The sequence below is a fragment of the Juglans microcarpa x Juglans regia genome, chromosome 6S (genome assembly GCF_004785595.1).
Source record: "Juglans microcarpa x Juglans regia isolate MS1-56 chromosome 6S, Jm3101_v1.0, whole genome shotgun sequence".
Classification (NCBI taxonomy): Eukaryota; Viridiplantae; Streptophyta; class Magnoliopsida; order Fagales; family Juglandaceae; genus Juglans; species Juglans microcarpa x Juglans regia.
The window spans coordinates 10,064,979-10,089,686 of NC_054605.1; the positions used below are offsets into that span (position 1 = coordinate 10,064,979).

At 36.4% G+C, this 24,708-nt stretch overlaps 2 protein-coding genes across 2 annotated transcripts; one reads left to right on the forward strand and one right to left on the reverse strand.

The window, feature by feature from the left end:
• Positions 1-2,895: 2,895 nt before the first annotated feature.
• LOC121237709 (U-box domain-containing protein 38-like) lies at positions 2,896-4,837 on the forward strand. The gene has a single exon (XM_041134563.1). The coding sequence runs from the start codon at positions 3,145-3,147 to the stop codon at positions 4,741-4,743; it is 1,599 nt and encodes a 532-aa protein (XP_040990497.1). The 5' UTR covers positions 2,896-3,144; the 3' UTR covers positions 4,744-4,837.
• A 1,359-nt stretch (positions 4,838-6,196) lies between these two features.
• On the reverse strand, positions 6,197-8,874 carry LOC121236609. The gene is made up of 3 exons (XM_041133052.1): positions 8,763-8,874; positions 6,991-7,216; positions 6,197-6,932 (listed from the first exon to the last, which is right to left on the reverse strand). Exons 1-3 carry the CDS (start codon positions 8,872-8,874, stop codon positions 6,197-6,199), a joined length of 1,074 nt encoding a protein of 357 aa, XP_040988986.1.
• Between the last annotated feature and the right edge of the window lie 15,834 nt (positions 8,875-24,708).

The following is a 24,708-nucleotide window of genomic DNA, read 5'->3' on the forward strand; positions in this document are numbered from 1 at the left end:
GAACAGAAGGAATTTGTTTATTTTTTAAAATAAGATGAAGGAAGCCTCCAGAAAATTATATTAAAGTAAACTGGGAGTCAGACAAGATGGGTATTGGAGTGATAATTAGAGATCCTGAAGGTGAGATTTTGTTGGCTCTTTGGGAAAGCAGGAGACATGTTTCTCATCCAACCATAGCTGAATGTATTGCTTTGTGGAGAGCTCTGGATGTTTGTGTAGATATGGGTTTTTCAAAGGCTATTTGTGAAGGTGATGCAAATTCCATTATTAAGGATATCAATAAGGAGGAAGACTGGACAAGCTATGGTCATATATTGATGAGATAAGGTGGAAGATGAGGAGCTGGCCTTGTTGGAAGATTCAATTTATTCATCGAGAAGGGAATTCAATAGCACATCAGCTAGGGAAGATTGAGCTGTTTTTCTTTTTTTAATTTTTTTAAGAAGAGGACGGTACCCCAATAAGCATAAATACCAAAACTCAGGTATCAAAAACCAAAAGACTCAACCACAGACTAAGAAAGCTAAAAAATGACAAACCAAATAGAAAGAACACCCTAAGAAACCACCCTGCAAGAAAAGGGACAGATCACATATATAAGAAAATAACAAAAAAACGAGAAGCAAAAACCAAGTACCTCACTTTGATAACTTCAAATAAAGAAAATCAATTATGTCCATGCGAAAAATGCCTCTTAACTAACTAGATAAAGTATTTCTATCATCAATCTAGTCTGTATTTAAAAGCCCAACACCCTGCTTAGCAAGAAAATCAGCCACAGCATTACCTTCGCGATAGATATGAGTAATTTTATAGTCCATGCAAAGAAGACAAGCTTGGATTTCATCCCAAAAATCCTCAAGATATCAAATATTACAAATATCCCTAGTAACCCAGGTGACTAGAAGTTGAGAGTCTGTCTCAATATGAACTCGATAAAAGCTAAGCCAACAGCACCTCTTAACTCATTCCAATAAACTTCTCATTTCGGCAAAATTAGGAAAGATTGGGCTTACAGTGGAGGTCCGAGGAGGAGTAGATTTGGATTGAGGAGGATCCTTTCTCTATTTTTAATATTGTTTTGAAACAGAAACTTTGAACTGAATATTGTCGAAATGAAATCTATTATCTTCAAAAAAAAAAAAAGTTAGGAAACACTTATGGGTTGGCTGAATCATGTGTTCTTTTCATGCTTAATGTTTGAATTTTTAAGTATAAATTACTTCTAGAGGTTATTGGACTAGGAAAAATTTTCCTTTAATTACCATAATATTAAAGAGAAATGCTTTAACTATGAGAGAATTTCATAAAAGTAGACTCACAATTTGACGTGATTTGATATAATATGTCAGATTCTAAAACACATTAGTTTATGAATTTATTTTTGTAAAATTTATTTGTGAATATAGCACTTCTTCTCCGAATTATGAAACATATTTAGATTGGAGAATTGCAATAAAATACTGAATTTATTTTTCAGTACTGTATCATACCCATGTATTGGTCTTGATGCAATGAGGTTGGGAAATTCAAGAAAAAAAAAAAAAAGGTGGAATTCACATTGAACATTCTATTCCTAGCCGTTATTTAGGTACTTCGGTAATACGGTATGCAAGCCAAAGTGTCCGCGTTATTCGAAGCTCAAGTAGGAGAGGAATACTTAAATAAGCAAAAAAGGACAGGAATAATTTCATGGGCCCCAATGTCCCATTTGCAAGTATAGAACATTAAACAGCATTGACATTTTTGTGTTTTCCCGAGATTATTTAGTATTTTTTATGGTTTTGAACTAGACAAACGTTGTCGTTTAGGCAAGATTAATAACATTACAAAAGATGAACATATACAAAGTAAAGAAGAGACACAACCACCCAAAATTCAATGAACTACTGTACAGAAAGCCCTCCCAATACGCACAAGAGGCATAAAAGTCCAAATTGCTCGGCAATATGAGAAGGAGCTTCTATGGTTTTTATTTTTTCCTTTTGGGGTGGCGATCAAAAGTCAAAAATTCCTGTCTAAACCATTCTCATTCGAACAAATTAAAATAGAAAAACTAAAACTAGTTATGGTGTTAAGAGGTGTTGAAATAAGAGATGGGTGAATTTCACATTCTCGTACTAACAATAGGATAGACAAACTTTTATGAGAGTTGCGTCAAATGAATATACATACCTCTTAGATCTCTCATTCTTCTCAGACTTGTTGGAAGGTAACAGATGCCGGATTTAAAAATATAGAAGGTGGTAAAAACTAATTTTTATGTTCTCAAATTAATACATCATCTATATTATTTAAATGGTAAAATTTAAATATTAAAATTTATCTTCTATATTAAATTATATTGGGTAAATACGTTAAGTGTGCTGGTTTAAGAATAGAATTAAAAAAATAAAAAATACAGCAAAAAGCATGAGTAATTTGTATATAATTTGTAAGAAGTCATATTTCATAATTTGTAAGGAAGTCATCGTTTGATGTCAACGTAAGTATATATTTTTTTATAATATATATTTATACTAATGTACTTTACTATACTATTGCTCAAATTAGAGTATATTTTCTCATTAAAAAGAATTAATAAATGGGTAGAAGATTCAGATTGCGTTTGGTTACCAAATTCACCTCAACTCATCTCAATTCATCATTATAATTTTTTTAAATTTCAATACAAAATATAATAAAAAATTTAATTTTTTCAAATTTCAAAATAATAATAATATTTAAAAATAATATTCTAATAATATTTTATCATCACAACTCAACTCAACTCAACTCACTTTAACATCTAAACACACCCTCAGAGTTCAGTAGGGTTATTGACTGGTCAAACTGCAAAATCAAAAGTCAAACTTTGCTAACAACTTGCAAAGTATCCCAAGTTCCCAACCCCTCAGTCTCAACTCAAGACTCAGTCCATCTTTCTGTCCCCAACTCGAAACCTTCGAAGTCCATCGTTCACCAACATCAACATGCTTCCTCCTCCTCTCTGACTCCGTCACCACAAGCTCTCTTCCCAGAATTCCCCCTTCCCTTCTCCCCATCTCCATACCCAATATATTTATTAATATTCAAAAGGCCTAAAAGTCAAGAAAAACGAAGAAGTTCGAGAATTTCAGAGAGCTAGAGAGATAGACCTGATCGATGGTTGGCAATGGTAAACACAAGTGGAAGATCTCGTTTCACCGCCCAAGCTCCAACTCCAAGATGGATCCCAAACAGCCCAGCAAGGATTTCATCTGCCCCGTTTCCGGGTCCCTCATGTACGACCCCGTCGTCGTTTCTTCCGGTCAAACCTTCGAGCGAGTTTCCGTACAAGTCTGCCGGGATATTGGGTACTCACCGATGCTCGAAGATGGGTCTCGACCTGATTTCACCACCGTGATCCAGAATTTGGCCATCAGATCCACCATCCTCAACTGGTGCAGGAGTTCGGGTACGGAGCTCCCTCGTCCGCCGGATTATCGCTCCGTGGAGCGGATTGTACGCGCGGCTATGGCTGAGGATGGGCATTCGGGTTCCGAGTTTGGGGTTTCGGATAGGGAGTTGCTCAAGGGCGTGGCGGATAAACCGCCGGTTATTTTCTCTCACGCGGCGACCGAGTTGGGTCACCGAGTCAACCACTTCTATTCGACATCTTCGGAAGAGCCGGTCACCATCGCGGCGAGTCCGGCCACTCCTTTGCCTCTCACAACTCGGCCTGCGTGCTTCTCGTCCCCTTGTTCTTCATCCGAAATCGTGGAAAACGAAAGCCAAACTCTAAACCCTGATTCTTCGACTCCCGAAGAGGAACAATACCTCGCGAAGCTGATGAGTCCCCAGGTGTTCGAGCAAGAAGAAGCTGTGGTTTCACTAAGAAAGCTCACAAGGATCAGAGAGGATCTCAGGGTTTCTCTCTGTAATGCTCGTATTCTCTCCGCCATCCGACCGTTGATCTCATCCAAATACGCCACCGTACAGACGAACGCCATCGCTTTGTTGGTGAATCTATCTCTCGCGAAGCGAAACAAGGTCCAGATCGTGAGGTCAGGATTCGTCCCGCACCTAATCGATGTATTGCGAGGCGGAGTCAGTGAATCCCAGGAGCACGCGGCCGGTGCACTCTTCAGCTTAGCGTTGGAGGAAGAGAACCAGATGGCAATCGGTGTGATGGGAGCTCTGGCGCCGTTAATGTACGCGCTGAGGTCCGAGAATGAGCGGACTCGGCAAGACTCGGCGCTGGCACTGTACCATACGACCCTGATACAGAGCAACCGGGTGAAGCTGGTGAAGCTAGGAGCCGTGCCGACGCTGCTGGCAATGACGAGGGCGGCGAACTCAGCAAGCAGGGTGCTGTTGATCTTATGCAATCTGGCGTTGTGCACGGAGGGGAAGTCGGCGATGCTGGACGGGAACGCGGTGGAATGCTTAGTGGGGCTGTTGAGAAAGGGAGAAGTGGAGTCGGAGGCGACTCGGGAGAACTGCGTGGCGGCATTGTGGGCGCTGAGTCAGGGCAGCATGAGGTTCAAGGGGCTGGCGAAGGAAGCGGGAGCAGGGGAGGTGTTGAGGGAGATAGTGGAGAGGGGGGGCGAGAGGGCGAGAGAGAAAGCCAAGAGGATATTGCAGATGTTGAGAGGGAGAGAGGATGAGGAGGAGGCGGAAGACTTTGACGGAATCTTAGACTCCGGAGTCGGGGTTAGTCGGAGCCGCCACCGAGTAGCCGGTACGAGGAGCTTGTACGGTCCTAACTCCACGACCTTTTGATTTTTGTTATTTTTTTATTGGATATTTTTGTCCTTTTATTTTCACGCTGTAAAAGTAATTCTTTTTTTGTTTATAAAAGAATAAGCTCATTGGTATAGTTATTCATTGGTAGGTAAGAAAATGAATTCATAATTTATTTGACATATCTTTTCTCTTTTTTGTGAAAAATATCAACTGGGTCGAATCGGGTGGTTTGAATAATAAGATGGTTTATGAGTAGTAATAGAGATGTAATCCGTCCGGTCTAGTTTTGAACAAAATTTAAGATCGAACGGGTATGTATCGGTTTTGTATTTTTCAAAACCGATTAGGCACCAGTTACTTTCCTAAACCGGTACTACCGGTTTTCGGTCTGATTCGGTTCAGTTTTTCGATTTTTTTAAAATGTAAGTTTCACAATTTATCATTAAAAAATTGTTTATAAAAATTAAAAATAAAAAAAAAATTGATTTAAAAAAAATTGTTTTATACTTTTATTAATATATTAGACTATATAATAATATTAATATTAGACTATTGGTGTATTTATAAGTTATATATTAGTATTAGTTATAAACTATATATTTAATATTAGTATTAGTTATAAAATTTTAATAAAAACTTGTAGTATTAATTATAAATATAACTATAGTCATTAGTCTATATTAGACTATTAGTATTAGTTATAAACTTTTAGTGATTTAGTATTAACATTTTATGTAATAATTTATAAATTACAATAAAAAATTATTTCATATATGAATATATATAATTATATATATTATATATAAAAATTTCACATAAAAATTTATAATTACATAATATATAAAACTTATATATATTAATATATATATATATATATATATAATATTTTGTATAAAACTTATATATACAATAATACAAATATTATTTTTATATATATTTTTTATCAACCGATTCAGTCCAGTCCGAAAAATCCTAAAACTGGAACCGGACCGGAACTGGCCGGTTTTCACATTTTAAGAACCGGTCCCGGACCGGACTAGTTCAAAACCTGTAAAACCGGTCCGGTCCGGACCGGTTTTCCCGTTTGAATTTACACCCCTAAATAGTAGTAAGATTGTTGAATTTAGATAAATTGAGATAAAATGAACTTTTTTTTTTTTTTAGAAATAGTGCCTCCTTTCATTTATTCATAGAACAATGTCTACAATGCCTTCCTTATCTTTCTGTAAACAAGAAGAAATAAAAATCGGTACCTCTTCTAACTATACTTTCTCTACATTTGATCATATAGTTGCCTTAGCCAAGTTGTGAGCTACTACATTTCTATATCTATTTGTATACTACACTGTCCAATTGGACTAAGTAATTAAGAATAACTTTAAATCTTCAATAATGCTTTCAAGGAAGGACGGGTCTTCATTAGGATCATTAACAACTTTAACAATATTCTGAGCATCCCCCTTCAAGTGTCACTTTGTTGAGACTCAAATCATTGTATAGTTCCATGGCTTTCCTTAGTGCAAAACACTATTGTGGCTGGTTGTTCCACATTGCCTTTCGACCCATAGTAAGCTGCTATAACTTCCCCTTTCTCATCTCTAATTATAATTTGTATCCCCATTTTCCTCTGCTTGATGTCAAAAGTTGCATCCCAGTTTGCCTTGAAGCAGTTTTCTATTGGTGCTTTCCACTTCTGGAGCATATCTACACGACTGCTAGGATTTCCTGACTCCACTGCTCCATCCTCAGTTGAAAGGAGTTCTTCTAAATTTTCTTTGGCTAATTTGATAACACTACTCAGGCTAAGGAACTTGTTTTCAAAAATAAAAACGTTTATTCTAATCCACAAACCCTTTATGATGACTGATGCCTCCTCTAACTCACACTTACTGAGCTTTCCTGTCAAATCCTCCCACAGGTTTAACAGATCATCTTCATTTACTCTCCACTTCTGAATTGGTTTGTGAGCCACAACCCACACATCATTAGCAGCAGAGCAATGCCAAAGAACATGCATCATTATCTCTTCATCTTGCAAACATATACGGCATAAAGGGTTTTCAACTATTTTTTTAAGAAACAAATTACTCCTAGTAGCAAGAAGGTTGTTCCTTGCCTTCCACATGAAAATTCTTACCTTTCCAGTTATATGCATGTCCCATATTTTCTTCCGCTTGTTATCTATCTCAGCCTCCCTTGAAGTTTCCCCCACCACTGCCTTATTCCTAGATTTTTTCCAAAAATATGCACTCTTAATCGAGAAAATTCCTTTTTTAGAGGCACCCCCAAACCAGCTTGTCCTCCACATCCCTTTTACTTATAGGGATATTGTATATGTGATCAGCTTCTTCCTCATTGAAAACTGATCTGATAAACCTCTCATCCCACTCCTTCTGCTCATCATCAATCAGGTCTTTGGCTTTTGCATTAGCATCCAGCTTTGAGATAGGGGATTGGACACAATAGGATGATGGAGTTGACAACCATTGTTTTTCTGTTGATTGCCCCACTAGAATTTAGAAATCATCACATTAATCTCCTTATGAAGTTTCTTGGGCAGCTTGGAAACACTCATTGTGTAAGAGGGAATGGCGTGTAGGACAACCTTGATCATAATCTCCTTCCCTACCCCCGAGAGGAAACAATTCTTCCAATTGTTAATTTTTTGTCACACTCTCTCCTTAAGACACATAAATGTGTTATACTTTGATTTGCCAACCATGATGGGTAACCCTTGGTAGTTTTCAGAGCTACCCTGCACTAAAGACCAAAGATTTAAATTTCGTACCGTACCGGCCGGTACGGCCGAAATTTTTCGTTTCGGCCGTCCGGCCGGTACCGGTACTATACCTGTTCCGTACCGGCCAAAATACCGGCCGTACCGGCCGGTACCGGTCATACCGGCCTCAATTTCGGCCTGTACCGGCCTATATTTCGGCCGGTACCGGCCGATATTTCGGCCTGTGTTTTTTTTTTTTTTTTTTTCGTTTTTTCAAACTACAAACTTATTTTTTAACCCTCAATTCAGACTAGACTATTTATAATTTATATATATATGTATTTGTATATAATTTATTTATATATAGACTATTATTTTAGAATATAATTTTTATATATATTTATATATATAATTTATTTATAGATCGACTATCCCGAAACGTTATCCCGAAACGCTATCCCGAAACGGTACCGGTACCGAAATATTTCGTTCCAGTGCCTTGACCGGTACGCTGTCCGGTACGGTATTCAAAACATTGCTAAAGACCCACATTCTCTTAGGATTAAATTTCTGTCAACAATTGGAGTATTTGAGCTGAAGTAAACTGCTATTTTTTCCTTGTTCAGAAATTGCCCCAATGCTCTTTCATACCTTAACAACAAATTTTGCAATCTCCTCCATTCATCCACACATGCTCTCTCAAACAAAATGCAATCATATGCAAAATTAGGTGATTTACTCTTTGACCCCCTCTCACAATTGTAACCCATTTTGTATTCCCCTTCGAATCTGAATTGTTAAGTAAAGAGTTTAAACCTTCAGCACACATTATAAATAAGGGGATAAGGGATCCCCTTGTTTCAAATCCCTTGAAGGAAAAATCTTAGAACCTGGCTTGCCATTGATTAACACTGAGTATGAGACTGAGGTGACACTTCATAACTAAATCTGTCCACTCATCATAGAAAGCAGTTACCAAGTTTCTTCGTAACTGCTTTCACAAAAGGCTATTTTATTCTATCATAAGTTTTTGACATATCAAGCTTGATTGCCATCCTCTCTATCTTCCCCTTCTTCTCCACCTTCATTGTATGCAAGACTTCATATGCTATCATGATGTTATCAGTGATAATTCTCCCAGGAATAAATGCACTTGGATTGGCTGAAATGATTTCTATCAACACACCTTTAAGTCTGTTTACTATCACTTTGGACACAATTTTATAGAAAACATTACAAAGGCTTATAGGCCTAAACTCAGTGACTGCTTTGGGTTCTTTTTTCTTAGAGATTAGGGTAATATATGTATAATTAACATATTATAAGAGAATGTTACCTTTCAGATAATCAAGTACTGTTGCACACACATCATCTCCCACTGTTTCCCAGTGGTTTTGGTAGAAGCAAGCACCAAAACCATCGGGGCCTGGTGACTTCAAGGGGGCCATGCTCTTAATGGCTTCCTCGATCTCCAATCTACAGAATGGCCTTAGAAGCTTGCCATTCACTTATCTTGATACTCGAGGTTCATGATTTTTCAGACAAGCTTCCGTCTCTTCTGTACTAGGTTGAGTTGAAGAGAATATATTCTCCAAATAACTCATGAATGCCCTATCAATCTCTTCATGACCCTTACAAGTCCACCCTTGTACATCCTCTATCTGGTTGATGTTGTTTTTCTGCCTTCTTCGGTTTGCACAAGCATGTAAGTATTTTGTCTTTATGTCCCCCATTGCATACCAGTTTCTTTTGGCTATTTGTTTCCACTTGACATCCTCCTTTTCAAGCAATACTCCAATTCTTCTGCAATTTCTTTATTTCAGTTGAGTTATGGCTACTCTCATCATCTTGTAAACTCTTCAAGGCCTCAGTTTTTTCCTTAATTTCCTTTCTTCTGTCCATCTTGAACTGATCACTCCACCCCATGAGATCTCCTTTGCATCTTTCCAGCAGGTTGGTTATAGTTTTTGGCTGCCCTCTCCTTTCCTCATTTTCAAGCCAAGCCCCTTGGATTACTTCTTCACGTCCATCTTCTTTAACCCAACTTGCTTCATATCTAAGAACTTTACTCCCCTTCCATTTGATCCTACCCCCTTTATTCATAATCAACATTATTGGCCTATGGCCAGAACTCCTGCCAATTAGTACCTTCACCCAGCAATCCTTAAAGAACTGAACCTAAACTAAATATGCTACTGCCCTGTCTAGCTTCTCTTTAGTGAAAGTGGCATCCTCATGTTTATTACTCGAGGTGAACTTATCTCCTCTCCATCCTAAGTCTGACAGGTCCCCTTCTCCAGAACCCTTCTAAAATTCTCCATTTGTTTCTCCTATCTAGGCCTACCCCCACCTTCTCAGTGAGCTAAGATTTCATTGAATCTCCTAACACACACCACCCTTGGGAACCACTTGGCCTTAGAGATGAAAGTAATTTCCATGCTTCAGCCCTTTTATGAGTTTTAGGATGGCCATAGTAACAAGTCAGCAACCACCTCCTGTTATCTTCCACATCTGTTATCCATACATTTATGTGCCTTTGAGTGTAATTCAGCACTTCTACTTGGGCCCTACTGCTCCATAACAGAGCTAAACCACCTTTTCGTCCCACTAGTTCTACCACAAAACATTCTTCACACTTAAGTCTCTTCTTCAAACCATTACACTTCTCAGCTCTTAGTCTAGTTTCCATTAAGAAAACTATATTGGGTCTCTTCTCCTCCACCATTTGATAGAGGTCTTGAACTGTCCGAGGGTTCCCAAGCCCTCGGCAGTTCCAACTTAATATTTTCATTGAGATTGGCAGGGCTGTAGTCTAACCTCTGCCAATACTTGTAGAGAATTCTCCAACTCTTCAACACTGCTCAACCTTCCTTTTTTGTTTTTCGTCATCTCAGCCTCTCCCTTCTCCTTTTCATCTTTCCTTCTTTTTCGAGTGATGCACCCACCACACTTTTCTACAGCCTTCCCCTTCTCTATAGCTCTTCTTTTCCACCCTCCCCTTACATGAGCTTTTTTCTCTTTTCTACCCTTTCCAATTGTAACTGTGTTCATTTCCTTCTCTAACTCATAAGTCATACCTTCCCTACTTGCCTCCATCATCCCTCCACCTCTCCCTTCTATCCCCTTCATTACTATGCATTCATCAATCCTACCTCCTCCTACACTACTCTCCCCTTCTCGCCAATTTCAGTAATAGTCCTCTCCCTTTCATTTCACTCCTCATCACTGTTTTGCTTCTCCTCATCCTTCTTGGTGCCCTCCCTTACTTACTCATTTTGTGCTACCCTTCCCCATTCATTCATACAAGCAGAGTCACTTTCCACTCTCATCTTTCTATCTAGCCCACCCTCTTTATTTTTCATCTTAGACCCTATTTTTGTTTCAGCCCTTAGCCACACCCCATACTATGCGTTCCCTCCCTCTTTCCCTTCACATCCTTTTGAGCCATGCAATAAACAGCCATAGTCAAAGTAGATTCTGGGCAGTTTCTCATATCTTATAGGGATCCATAATTTTTCACCTTTCACAATAATTGTTCTACCTCTGGCCAGAGGTTTAGTGAGATATATGTTAATAACAACCCTTAAATATTTACCTCAACCACTCTCATCCTCCTTTACATCTACCTCTTCTACCATTCCTATTGTCTTCCCAATCTGTTTTCCATGTTCTTCATTCATACATGCAAGAGGCATGTTATGCATTTGGACCCAAAACCTTTCTTGCCCAAACTGTAGTCTCTGTGGTGGTGTATATTCATCAAACAGGTTCAAAGCTAGCAGATATGAGTCAAATAGCCATGGCCTCCCACTCCAAACAATTTGCTTATCTGCTTGGTCAGCAAATGTTATAGTAAACATGTTACCACCAAGATCAACGAACATTGCAGGCTTGCTAACTCTCCAAACTTTCATCATCATAGCCTCTAGAACCTCCCTGCTAATACTTCTTTCCATGCATATCTTCCCTTCTAAGCTACGGTCTTCTTTGAATAGGATTTCCTCAATGACTATAGCTTCGCCATCCTCCTCCTTCAGGCAAAACCTCTCCCATTTTTCTTCTAAGTCATTCATCACTAAATCTGGAAAAAACTCGTCCTCACCCTCCTCTTGAAACTTTTGTAGCACTTCGTCAATGCCAATGCAACCAACAAAATCTGCTCCTTCGTGTCCCCATCGTGCCCCTCAGCCTCACTATTACATGAACCACCTCTCTACTATATACCCACCCTTGTCCCACCACAATTCCGTAAGAATATTGTGTAGTCCACCCCACTTCACCTCAGCCTCCCACTACGAAGGAAGATAGAAGGCTAAGAAAAACTTGTTAATCCAAACCTAACCTTAGAAGTGAAAATAAGATGGTTTTAACTTTTGATTTGATAGTTGTAATTTCTACCAATTATTGCATAGTATTTGTAACAATTAGGTATTATTTATAAATATATTTTATTAACTAATAGCAATTAATAAATTACACATCCAAAAAAAAATTAAAATACATAACTATTAGCAAATCATTTTTGGGATTTAGATTAATCAATAATTCTCAAAAATTGAAATTTTTATTATAATATATATCATTCTAATTATAAAATATAAATTATTAAATATCGTTTCTTATTGCAATCCAAACTCATTATTTCATGAGTCAATATTAACAATTATGGGTGGATCCAGAGAAAGAAAAAAAAAATGGGACTCTAATCTTTGCATTTCAGTAATGAAAATTTATCACCTAGCAAAGAATTTACATACATGTCCAAGCCTTCACATATACAGTATTTACCATTATGATTTGGAGTTTTAGATGTTAAAATTCTCAAAGTTAGCTTATTCCAAGCATATTTAATTCGTATAACCAATAAAGTTTATAAATACCAAGATTCTCAGAATGCTGAGAAATTCGATATGTACTTGGTAAATATTTATAAATTTCAATAATAAAAGTATACCCTTACAGCGAGAACAAAATTACATACATGCCAAGTTGGAAAAATAAGATTCAATGGTCACCCCTATCTCACTGTAAAATGCATGTTTGATGTGGGTATGAAGTTTCAGAAGAGAAAAATTATGAGAAAGTGGGTTCTGCCATATGAAGGATGAGGCTTGCTTTTCAAGCCATGTTGCATTTGTCAATATACTCGGTTTGTTTTTTGCACAATACTTGAGATAAGTTAAGTTCAGTAAGATGAGTTTTTACAAATTCTATTTTATGCGTTTGGATAGTGGAATGCCTTCCATCGTACGAGATGAGTTGGGAGGCTTTGGTCTCAACTCATTAACCAAACCTCGCCTAAAAATGAAGACATTTCCTTTGTGGAATTATGTAATAAAGGTTGATTTACTCATTGTGCTACTAGTTTGAATCTAATAAATTTATTGGTGAAAATGATCTCGGTTAAAGTATCCACATCCCCTTCCCTATAAATTTTCCTCAATTTTGACTAAAAAACACAATTCCTAAAATTGTATCTTTAATTTTACTTATTTTTAAAAAACCTTATGCATCTCATTACCTAACTTTTCTCTATTCTATTAAAATAATTTTTCTATACTCTTTCTTTATTATTTTTTTCTCTCACTTCCATTTACAATCTTCTTTTTTTTTTTTTATAAAACTTGAACATTCATTGATATCAAATAGAATCCTTACAAATAGAAATCTTATCAAGCGAAATAGCTTAACTTACAAAAGAAGGACAATAGTCCCGCCACATCACAAGATCATCAACCTCCCAAGCATATCGTGCCAACCAATGAGAGCCATATTGCCCAGCCGATGAACATGAACTACTTTTGCCTCGTGAAAACCCCGCATGAATCGACGAATATCTTGTAGAATAAAATCAAAATATGTTAGGAACTCAGATGTACCATTCAAAGCATCCACAAGTATCAAACAATCAGATTCTAGCAACATTTTTGGAACACCCCATTGAGCACAAAGTTGTAATCCCCTTAACAAAGCAGTTGCTTCAATAAATTCTGCAGAAGATACGCCTCTTTCAGCTTTACTACAAGCCACTACTACATCACCATTATGATCTCTAAGAATTACCCCCATCCCAGTAGAATTTTGATCACTAAAAGTAGCTCCAGCAATATTCAACTTCAAAAGGGGATGCCAAGTCACAACTTTATTGATTTTCTTATTAGAAACATCAAAAACTTGCAACTGCTTATATTCTCGCTGAATACTCAAAGCATTATTCACTACTTCATTGAGTTGCCTAGACACCTTCTCATAAAGAAACTTGTTTCATCTATACCAAAGCCCCCAAGCAATGATAATAAATCTGGCCAGTAACTCATCTGCCCTCTACCCCGAGCAAGGTTTGCCAAATCCCAAAAAGAAACATGAGGATCCACAATACTCAGTTGAGAACAAAAATACAGCCATACCTTCCTCACATCTGAGCAAAAAAACAAAGCATGAGCAACATCTTCACTTACTTGATCACAAAACACACACTGGTCAGCCTCCAAGACATGTTTTTTCTTCAGATTCTGGAAAGTTGGCAGCAGCTCTTGACATGCCTTCCATGCAAATATTTTCATCTTTTTCGGTAGCTTCAAACTCCATCAACAATTCCAAAAACCTTGATGACTACTTTCCCTTGAATTCTGACCACCGAATTGGGATTGACTCTGTTGTAGCACTCTATAAGCACTCTTTGCAGAATATATACCATTCTTTTCGTGAACCCAAAACAAAGAATCATCGGAATTGATGGAAACATTCATCTTCAAAATTTTCTGAACCACATTTGGATTGCAATAGAGCTCTTGAACTATGAACCTTCCACCAACCTGTATTTACATCAGTTAGGGACTGTACTCTTAAATGGCCATCACTCTCAGCTTCATCTTGAGAGATAGCATGCATATTACAGTCTGGAAGCCATGGATCTTTAAAGACTAATAGATTTTCCATTGCCCACACCCCATCTACACCCTCTTGCCAAACATTTGACAACTTCCTGAATTCCTTTCCATGCATAGGATGCATTAAATCCAACTTTTGCCTCAAATAAACTGGTATTTGAGAAATACCGTGCTTTATAAATTCTGTAGAGAAGATAGCCCTCATTCAATATCAATTTTCATCCTTGTTTGGCTAAAAGTGCCAAATTAAATAGCCTTAAGTCTTTAAAACACATTCCTCCTCTAAACTTTGAATTACACAGTTTCTCCCAACTAACCCAGTGTATTTTTTGCCCCTGAGACTGATTCCCCCACCAGAATTTAGCCATCATCATCTCTAACTCGTGACACAAAGATTTAGGGAACAAAAAACAACTCATGGCATATGTTGGAATGGACATTGCTACAACCTTAATAAGAACCTCCCTACTGTTGTGAAATGTTATGCAAAACACACACACCAACGATGACAAATAAAGTAAAAACAACACAATCAAGAACACGACACACAATATACGTGGTTCGGCAAATTGCCTACGTTCACAGGAGCTGCAGAAATCTTATTAACCAGAAGAGATTACAATCATTCAATCTCAACTCACACTCTCTAGGGCTTTTTGCTCTCTCATATAATATGCACTCACTAGACAATTATTCTCTCTCAAAATATGCTTAAGACCGTCCAACACAAGTCTAATATGATGTATTTATAGTGAATGGCACTGGAAATCCTATCTGGCAAAAACTGGGCACTTAGCTCGAGTGGAGTGTCGAGCGCGACTCGAGCGAACAGCCAAGTGAACATTGGCTCGAGTGGAGTGTCGAGCGAACACTAGGGTTTCTGTTTCACTCGAGCTAAGTGTCGAGCGTGATCGAGTGAACTCTCGGACTTGATATTCGCTCGAGCAGTATGTCGAGCGACGTCGAGTCAACTTGGCTCAAGCCAACTTTCAACAAACACTTTTTCAGCTCCAAAACCAGTCTCCACATATACCCCAACACCTACCCCTTGATATAACAGCTTTTCTTTCAACACTTGTAATCTATTCGACAACCTCTTTTTAATACCCGAAAAAGCATTTTTTTTTTCCCAACCACAGGAGGAAGATGAATGTTTTGAACTATCTTTGTCTTTTTCCTTATGTTTTGAACTATCACATTCTAACTAATATTTTTAACACAAAGTCAATTTTTTTGCGGCTAATAATAGTTTTCAAATTATTACAATTTTAAAAATAATAAAGTTTTTTTAAAAAAATATTTCATTTCCAACGGTATTTTATTTGTAACTGATAAATAAAAATCAAGACTATGTTTTACAACGAAGAGAATGTTTACATCCATAATATTGTCTCAATTCTATTTACAATTACTGAACTGCACATACACCAGTCCCAAAAATTCAGTACAGGTGCCCAAAATATTGTCTCAATTATATTTACAAGTACTGAAACTGCCCATACACCAACCCCAAAAGTTCAATACATATGCCCATAATATTGCTCAAAAATTTTCAAAATATATTTTGAAAACAATTAACCACGACAGAGAAATTGCTATAACGAAACTAATTTTATCCAATTTTCTCTTATGCCTCTCTTAAACTATTTTTAGTCGATATCGAGTAGTTTGAATATCCATTGATGCTTGTATCTTTTGAAATTCAGTTTTTAATTGGTTAATTGTCTTTTGACCATATGCTAATATTTCTGTGTCATACCAACAGAAAACTCGCAAGGATGTCCAGCCTACAAAATTGACCAATACAAATTAGCAAACAAGACTATCAACACATATTAGCAAACAAGACCACCAACAAATGGCGTACCTCAAAGTTTTGGCAACCAAAAAGTCGGTGCCCTCAGTATCCTCTCCTCTGTATGGGCAGTTCTTCGAGATGTTTTAATACCACAGTAACTTATTGGGTACTTATTTTGACGAGAGTTTCTTGATTGTGAGATATTTCTAATGCTACTACGTGACTCAGATATTGGGGACTATTATCTTTTCTTTTGCTTCAATTTTGTACACAAATTGTGAGAATGATTCTTATCTTTAATACAAAGTATATTCCAAAGACTTTTACTACAATTATAATCTCTTGATGATGAGCCACCCATTTCTTCATTTATTATGATTTGGGAAAGACAAAAGTTAATGTGTTATGGAGTCACATTAAATTGCACGCCTAATTATATTTTTGACTCTTGAACAAGTATGTCCATGGTCTTGTGACTTCATCATGTTATACTGATTGTAGACAATAAACAATGGATTCAAACATGTTAAAAGTTCAAGAGCAATGGGGACAAGATATTGCAAACTGGCTCAGGAAATTAATGGTGACATACAAGAAGTGGCAATTTCCTCAATGGCTGCAACAATTAGTTGTCAGTATTCATTGGCCATCTAAGTCACCCTATCATTGAGTGTCAAATTTTCTTTGTCCCCACTCAACTTTATAATCATCACAGCCGAAGGCTAAACAGTTTAACTACCAACAAAAAAATCCAAACATGCATATATACTCAATTCAAAGTTCAACTAGCGTGTTTATGGAAAAGAATAAGAGCAGCCTCATCTGCTTCCTTAAATAGCAGCATGATTTATGGAAAAATGCATGAATATATACTCAATTTGTCCACTACTTCAGTATGCATTGGACCAGCCCACAAGTAATAACAAATTAGGGATAAGTAAATTGACTCTTTAAGTACCAGCCAAGTATTTAATTTTTTTTCCATAAAGCTCAGAATGGTGTTTCTATTTACAACATGAGTAGGAAAGGAACCCAAGCTCAAATAGTTGCAACACCTTCAACCCCAATAGCTTTTTTGAAACTATCACAATAAAACGATAGTCATTTGGGTTAAGATTACCCAGCCACATCAAACTAAGAGTCACATGGGTAATGCCAGGCAGGGTGGTTGAACTACTAGCATGTTGGAGATGGATCACTGGGACACCACAGATTGCAACTGTATGGAAGATGACCCCTATTTGTATTTTTTGGTGTATTTGGAGTGAATGAAATGAGTGACTTTTTGAGGATCATGAACGTTCCTTGGAAGAGTTTCGTAGTTTTTTCTGGAAAACTTTGTTTTTGTGGGCCATTGCTTTAGATTTTAATGGTCTCAGCTTCCATGATTTCCTTGTAACTATTTCTAGTTCCTAAATAGGTGTATGCCTCTGTATACTCCTAGTGTACTTGGGCTATACCTATCTTTCTATCAATGATTTAACTTATTACTTATCAAAAAAAAAAAAAAAAAAGGAAAGAAAGAAAGAAAGAAAAAAAGATTACCCAACCACATCAATCAAGCCCCATTGATAGCACTTGTGACTTTACACATCAAATAATAATTAGAACCATCATCACAGCCGTGCACTAGACATGCAGCCCAACGAGAGCCCTAAATCAACACCAAAAGCTACAAATGACAAAAGTAAAACTAAACGCTTAAGCAAATAACCAATGAATAACAAGAACCAGGTAAGCAAACAACACAAAACAAGTGTAGGAGTGATCACAAATGACATCTGTAAACAACAAAATATCTCAACTCAAAATATTGTCCAAAAATCACATGAATAGACTTTTCAAAATTCAAATATCACAGCAACAAATTCCTCAAATCACAAAGGCACAAAAATAGCTACATTTCCATAACAAAATCAACACATAAGTGACTCAAATCACAACATAGTTTTCAATAATAGTGGCTCAAATCCAACTCAGACAATATAGAATGATAGTGGCTAAAATCACAAAAAATTTAGATCAAACAACATAATTACCAAAATTGAATATAATTAATATACAAAGGCACATCAATAGCTTTCCATCCCTCACAGAATCAACACAGCTGGAGCCTCAATTCACAACAGAGGTTTGAATCATAGTGGCTCAAATCCAATCCAACCAACATAGAATGAAATTGGCTAAAATCACAGAATCACAAAGAACAACAAGAACACAAAAATTAGAGTAGAAATTGAGGCACAACAACAGCTCCCAAAAAATCTCAAAGCCACATCTAAGAATCATAGAAAATATACAAAACATAAATCAAAGATGCTCACCGAATGGATTTGCCCTGCATTTATTTCCAAATCTGTAAAAAAATCTCATAGACAAAGAGATGTAAGATACCAAATCCAACTGTTAGTCGAAGGCTAGGGTTTTCAATTTTCATCACACAAAGATCCAATAACACATAATGCAAAGTAGGGATTCAAAATTGGGATTTATCTCAGATGAAAGCCATGGTAGAAACTGATAGAGACTGAGAGTGTGTGTTCCATTTGTACAAAAGAGAAGGGCAGAGACTTACCTATAGAAGCCAATCAAAGAGGCTGCCATCGATAGTGGCAAACAGTGCGAGAGAGGGCCGATACGAATGATGACGTCGAGAGAGAGTTTCACACGAGCCCAACAGTAAAGGAAATAATAAAGAAACAAGTTGGGAATGTACATTGGCTCCCCATATTTGGGGCACCAATGTAGCAAACCAAAATAGGATCCCTAATTTAGGGGTCCAGATGGGAGGGTGGAATTTTATTTTTTTCCCGTATTTTTTCTCCAAATTCTGGAGAATATGGGCATTTAGGGAAGCGAATGAGAGTGCTCTTAGTAGTTAGTTGGACAAGGAAAAGTCTGTTTATTATTCTTTTTTGTCATTATTGTCTCAACAATTCTTAGTGTGGCATCTAATCATTCAGTCACAAATAAAACATAATATATATCATTTCATTCAATATCCTAGATAGTAGGAGAATAATTGGAGATATGGTCTGTTTTCATTTAGATAATATGTTCTATCTTTGGCATTCTAAGATAGTAAACTCCTAGGGGTTGACTCAAATGGTAAAAATATTAGTCTCAGTGGTATGCTCCATCCAAGGTCCAAGGTTTGAATTTCACTTGGTGCAAGCAATCTCTAGGGGCCATCATACTAGGTTATTTGTTTCCTAAATTACCCAAGGTGCAATTGCAGGAAACTCATTGTCGAGAACTTGTGCACCCTCAAGACTAGTCGAGACGTTGTTTTTGGACACCCAATGCCAACAAAAAGAAGGATGGTAAGAAAATAACTAGAATTTAATGAATGCTTTATATTGCTAGAAAGCTTTTTTTATATGCTCTACCTTCATTTAGATTGTATTTAAAAGGCTTTGGTTTTGGGAGTTTTACAACCCTTAAAGTTCTTATTATATGTAAAATGTATTAATCTGCTGCAAGTGTGAAGATTATAAATAAAATTGAGATATAATCTTTTTTTTAAAAAAAAAAAACATATATAGAACTAATTTTCTTATTTACAAATTAAATTGAAAAAACAAATTGATTTGTTAATTGAGATAAAGTGTTTTGATGTTTCAAAAGCATGCCTTGGATTTAATTTTGCCTGTCTTTTCTAGCTTGGGTGATCGGTTATTAACTTATGTTTGTGAAAATAGCTGTTTCCCTTTCATTTTTCTCTCCCTTTTTCCTGCATGAAGACAAATATGAGAAAGAACATTGTGAAACGAGACATACCATTGGTCATTAAGTTCCCTAATATTTACTATTTAATATTATTTGAAGATTCTTACTGTCAAACATGATGAATCTTTATGAATAGGATATTGAAAAAAGATATATATTAAAAAAAAGAAATTGATCAAATTAGAAATAAACTTAAACCAAAAAAAGAAAAACAATAGAATTTTCCTTCAAACTTGAAAAACAAAAAGTTAGAATGCGTGGCCCTCACCAAAATGTGTCCCACCACAAAGGTGGCCACCTCTATGGCGGCCCTCACCAAAAGAAGCTAATACAAGGTGGCCCACTCATGAGGGATGCCCGTCAAGGGAAACCTAAGGGGCAACCTTTATGGGTGACAACTTGCAAGTGAATTTTTTTTTTTTTTTAATTTCAGTTTATTATATGTTTTTATATTTAAATAAATATAATTTTAGGTTAAGCTTATATCTTATAATAGATTTGTTAAGACATGGCATGCTAATTGGGTATTATTTAAAAAAAAATGTTGATCGTGTATTTTCAATAGAAAATGATAGGTACAAAAGTCTCTATCATTTGTACCCAATCAGTTTTGTTTTAAGCATTTATGTTTATTTATTTTTTAGTATTGTGTTTGTTTATTTTTTATTTTATTAAATACTGAAAGAATACTTTAAAAAAATGATTTAACACTATCAGTACAAAGTGTCGATGGGATTTCACGATGTGAGTAGCACCGTCCATTTTCACTAGAGTCCTTCTACTCGGCAGCCATACACTACAAACTTGTTAATGTGGGTTTTTATTTTTTTTTCTCTCAATAGGTGTGTGATGTAGAACTACTTAAGTAGAACTTTTCTTTTCAATAAGTAGTTATGTAATTGGTTATGGCGTGGCAAGAAAGTGCCACGACAAGATTTTTTTATTTTATTTTATTTATTTTTTTTTTTTGCATCAAGAAATCAAAGGACATTAAATAGAGGGATTGTAACATCCGAGTCTAGCAATAAGCTGTTTTCTAAACAGTTTATTTTTTTCACTATGAAACACGGGCCAAATATTTAAAATGGCCCATATTTTTTTATGAAGCCCAAGCCCATGTTACCATATTTCAGACTCCACGTTATACACGGTTTCACGTCAGTTTTATCCCTAAGCATGCATGCCACTTTTTCTCATCTCTAGGGTTTTATTTTGGTCTTTCAATCACCTATATATACACATCCTTCGTGTATGAAGAAAACCCAAATTAAAGTTGCCATCTCTAGGGTTTTCCTTTTATGTTCAATCACCTATATATATATATATATATGTATGTATGTATGTATGTACACATACCTCCTGCACGAAGAAACCTCATGTCGCTGCCCTGCCATGCAAAACTGTAGCCAACAACTCCTCTTTGCAATCAGCACACCACCCTCCAGCTCGGTCCCCACCCACTCGGAAAACAGCACCCCAACCTCACGGTAAGCCCCTTTCACGGCAGCATCATTCTCATTGGAGTAGTTCCACCGTGAGCAGACCTTGCCCCACCGTACTCCACTGCCAGTGCACCACCCACATGAAATCGTAGATTCCCTCTGTTTTAGCTCCCGAAAACAGAGTATCTTTGTCTCAAATACCCACTGCCCTTAAGCCACTACCCACACAGCCGCATAAGATGCCGCTGACAGCAGAATATGCCGGAGGACAAGCCTCCACCATTGGATGCTACCCTGGGTGACCCCAATTCATAGCTCCCCGTCATACTTGGTATGTAAGTCCTCCCTCTCGCCATGGTCTCTCTCTCTCTCTCTCCATTCTCTCTCTCTCGTTCATCTCTTTCTCTCTCTCTTAGTGTTCCGCCGTCATGTCTCAGCCACCTCTCACTCGCCTGCCCCGCCGCGACCTCCTTCAGTCATGGTGAGCCTCCATCGCACGACTTGGGTCTATGTATACTTCCCTGCAAACAAAAAGAAAAAAAAAACATGGCTTATTGAGTTTTTACGTAAAGCTTAGTTGTTATTACAATTTTGTCCTCTGAATTACAAGAAGCATTTTTTTATTGTTATTTTTGTAACCATGGGTCTGTTTACAGGAATCAGTAAATTATTTTTATTGGGTCTAATACCACTTTATACTAGTACCAAAAATCTAATTTCATAGAAATATTTTTAATATTTAAAGTTTTAGTCGGAGAATTTAAATGGATATTGATGGATTTGGAAAAGTATGGTATTTTATAAATTATGAGAATTTTAAGTTTTAAGAAATTACATTAGGTTGATTTTAGGTTTAAATATCGAAATACATGGCTAATTGGGAATTTATGGGAGTACTTGACTATTTTATAGGTGACGATCGATTTTTGTTCAGTACTACCGTAGAGAATTTCTGAAAATTTAAGAAGTCCAGGTAAGTGAGGTTCCTATGCTAGACTTTGCATAAAAATAAAACAGGCTGAGGTTGATTTTTGAAAAATATGCATGTTTTGTTATGAAAAGATATTTGAATTACCTTAGTTATTTGTTCTGCATTACTCATGAGATTCCGTTTAAGAATAGAGTATTTTCTAGCATGACTGGTGTAGACATGGGCTTATTTTGGTATTTTATTTCTAAACTATGCACAAGAGAGCGAATATGAAATTTTGTGCATAAATTGTGTTTTTGTGATCTGATTATATTTTGATCTGATGATGTTCTATACTCTGATATGATATGATGTGATTTATGAAAACCTCTGGCATAACATTCTATTTCTATTTTTGTTCCGTTTTGACCTTCTCACAGGTGTAAAACTATAGCCTCTGTTCAGGTTGGTACTAACTTTTCTCTTTTCGGTGCACCCACTTTGGAAGCAAAGTAGTTTTCTGCGTAGTCTTTCTTGTGTGCACAACCGGGCTCCGAGAATAATAAGGAGAAGATTCACATTCTATTTCTGCTGGGTTGGCCGCCAGGGTTTGCACAATCCTACCATAGGGGTTAAACATGATCTTTCTTCTGATATGATGAGATAAGATGTGATGTTTCAGTTATGCTATGCCAAAGGAATTTTGATTATAAATATTTTTGAACTTTCGCTCTAATATTTTTGATAACATGTTCTGACTCTGCATTCTAAAAATAAAAAAGTGTTTTGTTCTGCATTCCAAACTTTGTAAATGCTCGTGTCTACATACTAGTATATGTTCTCTGCTTACTAAGTTATTGATAACTCATCCCTTATCTCCAAATATTTTTCAGATGGTTTTGATGATTCAGCTAGAGAACAAAAGTAAAAAGTTTTAGTAAGGTGTGGTGATCATAGAGGAATAAGTGACAGAGGGTACAAGTACTTATTTAAGAGTCATAATAAGTAAATTGATTATTTTCGGATATTTTGATGTGTTGCGTTAAGGATAATTTCGAGTTTTCGGAGAATTTCTAATTTATTTTATTGAGGTTTTCTTTGTTGTTTCGGTGAAGGAACGTGGATATTTGGGTTGAGCAAATGAAATAATATTTTATTGAGTTTTCTGGATTTTATAGTTGTGGTATTGGAATTGATATTAGACATTAAGATCTAACTCTCTGGACCTCCGGGATTAAGGCGTTACAGGGATTAATTTTAAGTCCACCAGTATTACCAAGTTCATGGATGATCTTTTTTTCTCAAAATATGTACTCTATAGATCCATTTGAAATTGGACAAAATCCTAGAAACCAATCATCCAATTTACCCTAAAGGACCCTGCTACTCTACCACCCAGCATGTACTGCTAAGTGTGTCCCCTAGTGCAATTCCACTTTTTTTTTTTCAAATATTTCTTAAATATTTTTAAACATTTTACAAAAAAATATATATATATATACAAATACACTAGTAGTAACTTGTTCAAACATTTAAAAAAAGAAAAGAAGAGAATGAGTAATGACATTCATACAACACATTTCACAACATATTGTAAAATAAGGATATTTTTATAAAATGATGTTAGTTTTATGAAAAAATCTACATATTATCCCCTATACCTCACACTAACATGATGTGATTTGTCATTTTTACGCTTCTATTTACACACATATTAATGTGTAAATATATATGTTTAAAAAAAAGAATAAAAATAATAAATCACATGTTGGTGTATAGCATGAGAATCATGATAAGTAATATGTGAAACGCTTCATTTCATTTAAGTGGAAAATGGCATAGTAATAATATGTGTCATTTCATTTGGCTACAGTTTTCAATATTGTTCAAGCTCCTAACCTGCAAATCCATATGTGACATCATACCCATTTTGGATGCAAACTTATCCGGAGCGCTCCCGCACTAGGTAAGCTTTTGTTCAACACAACCAACTCTCGAGGATGGGACTAAAGTACTACACGACAGTTGTGGAAACATGGAATCCGGCAGGAAAATCAATGGATTCCTTATTCTGATTCAGCCCAGATTTTTTGTTGATTCCTAACTTCATTTTTGGCAAAAGCATCTCGCTAGGAGAATCAAGACTTTGCTACAGTTCCAGCTTTAAGGATCCATCACTACAAGAGAAGTGACTTTTTCCAGCGATTATTTTCGCTGGAAAAAGTCCCTAAATGGTCGTCATTGACTTTTTTCAGCAATTTAAAAACCGCTGCATGTTCGCCGGTATTATCCCTCCGCATCTAATCTACTCCAACGGAAGCCAAAAATCGCTGCGAAAATCTTTTCCAGATATTTTTTTTCACCGCAAATTCTAAATAAAACGCTAGAAATACTCATTTCATTTGTCTATTAAATCGCCGAGAAAACTTTTACGGCGAATTATAGTTGTTGTTAAAAGTTCATTAATCGTTGCTAATGATAAGCTCTATTCCAACGAACAACTTAAATCACTG

Bases quoted from the DNA above. Each gene is read 5' to 3' on its own strand.
- LOC121237709 (XM_041134563.1), top strand. From the start codon at position 3,145: ATGGTTGGCAATGGTAAACACAAGTGGAAGATCTCGTTTCACCGCCCA.
- LOC121236609 (XM_041133052.1), bottom strand. From the start codon at position 8,874: ATGGCCCCCTTGAAGTCACCAGGCCCCGATGGTTTTGGTGCTTGCTTC. The intron at 7,217-8,762 runs GTAACATTCTCT...TCTAAATTCTAG, and splicing joins AGTACTTGATTATCTGAAAG to TGGGGCAATCAACAGAAAAA. The intron at 6,933-6,990 runs GTGCCTCTAAAA...GAAAAAATCTAG, and splicing joins GAGGACAAGCTGGTTTGGGG to GAATAAGGCAGTGGTGGGGG.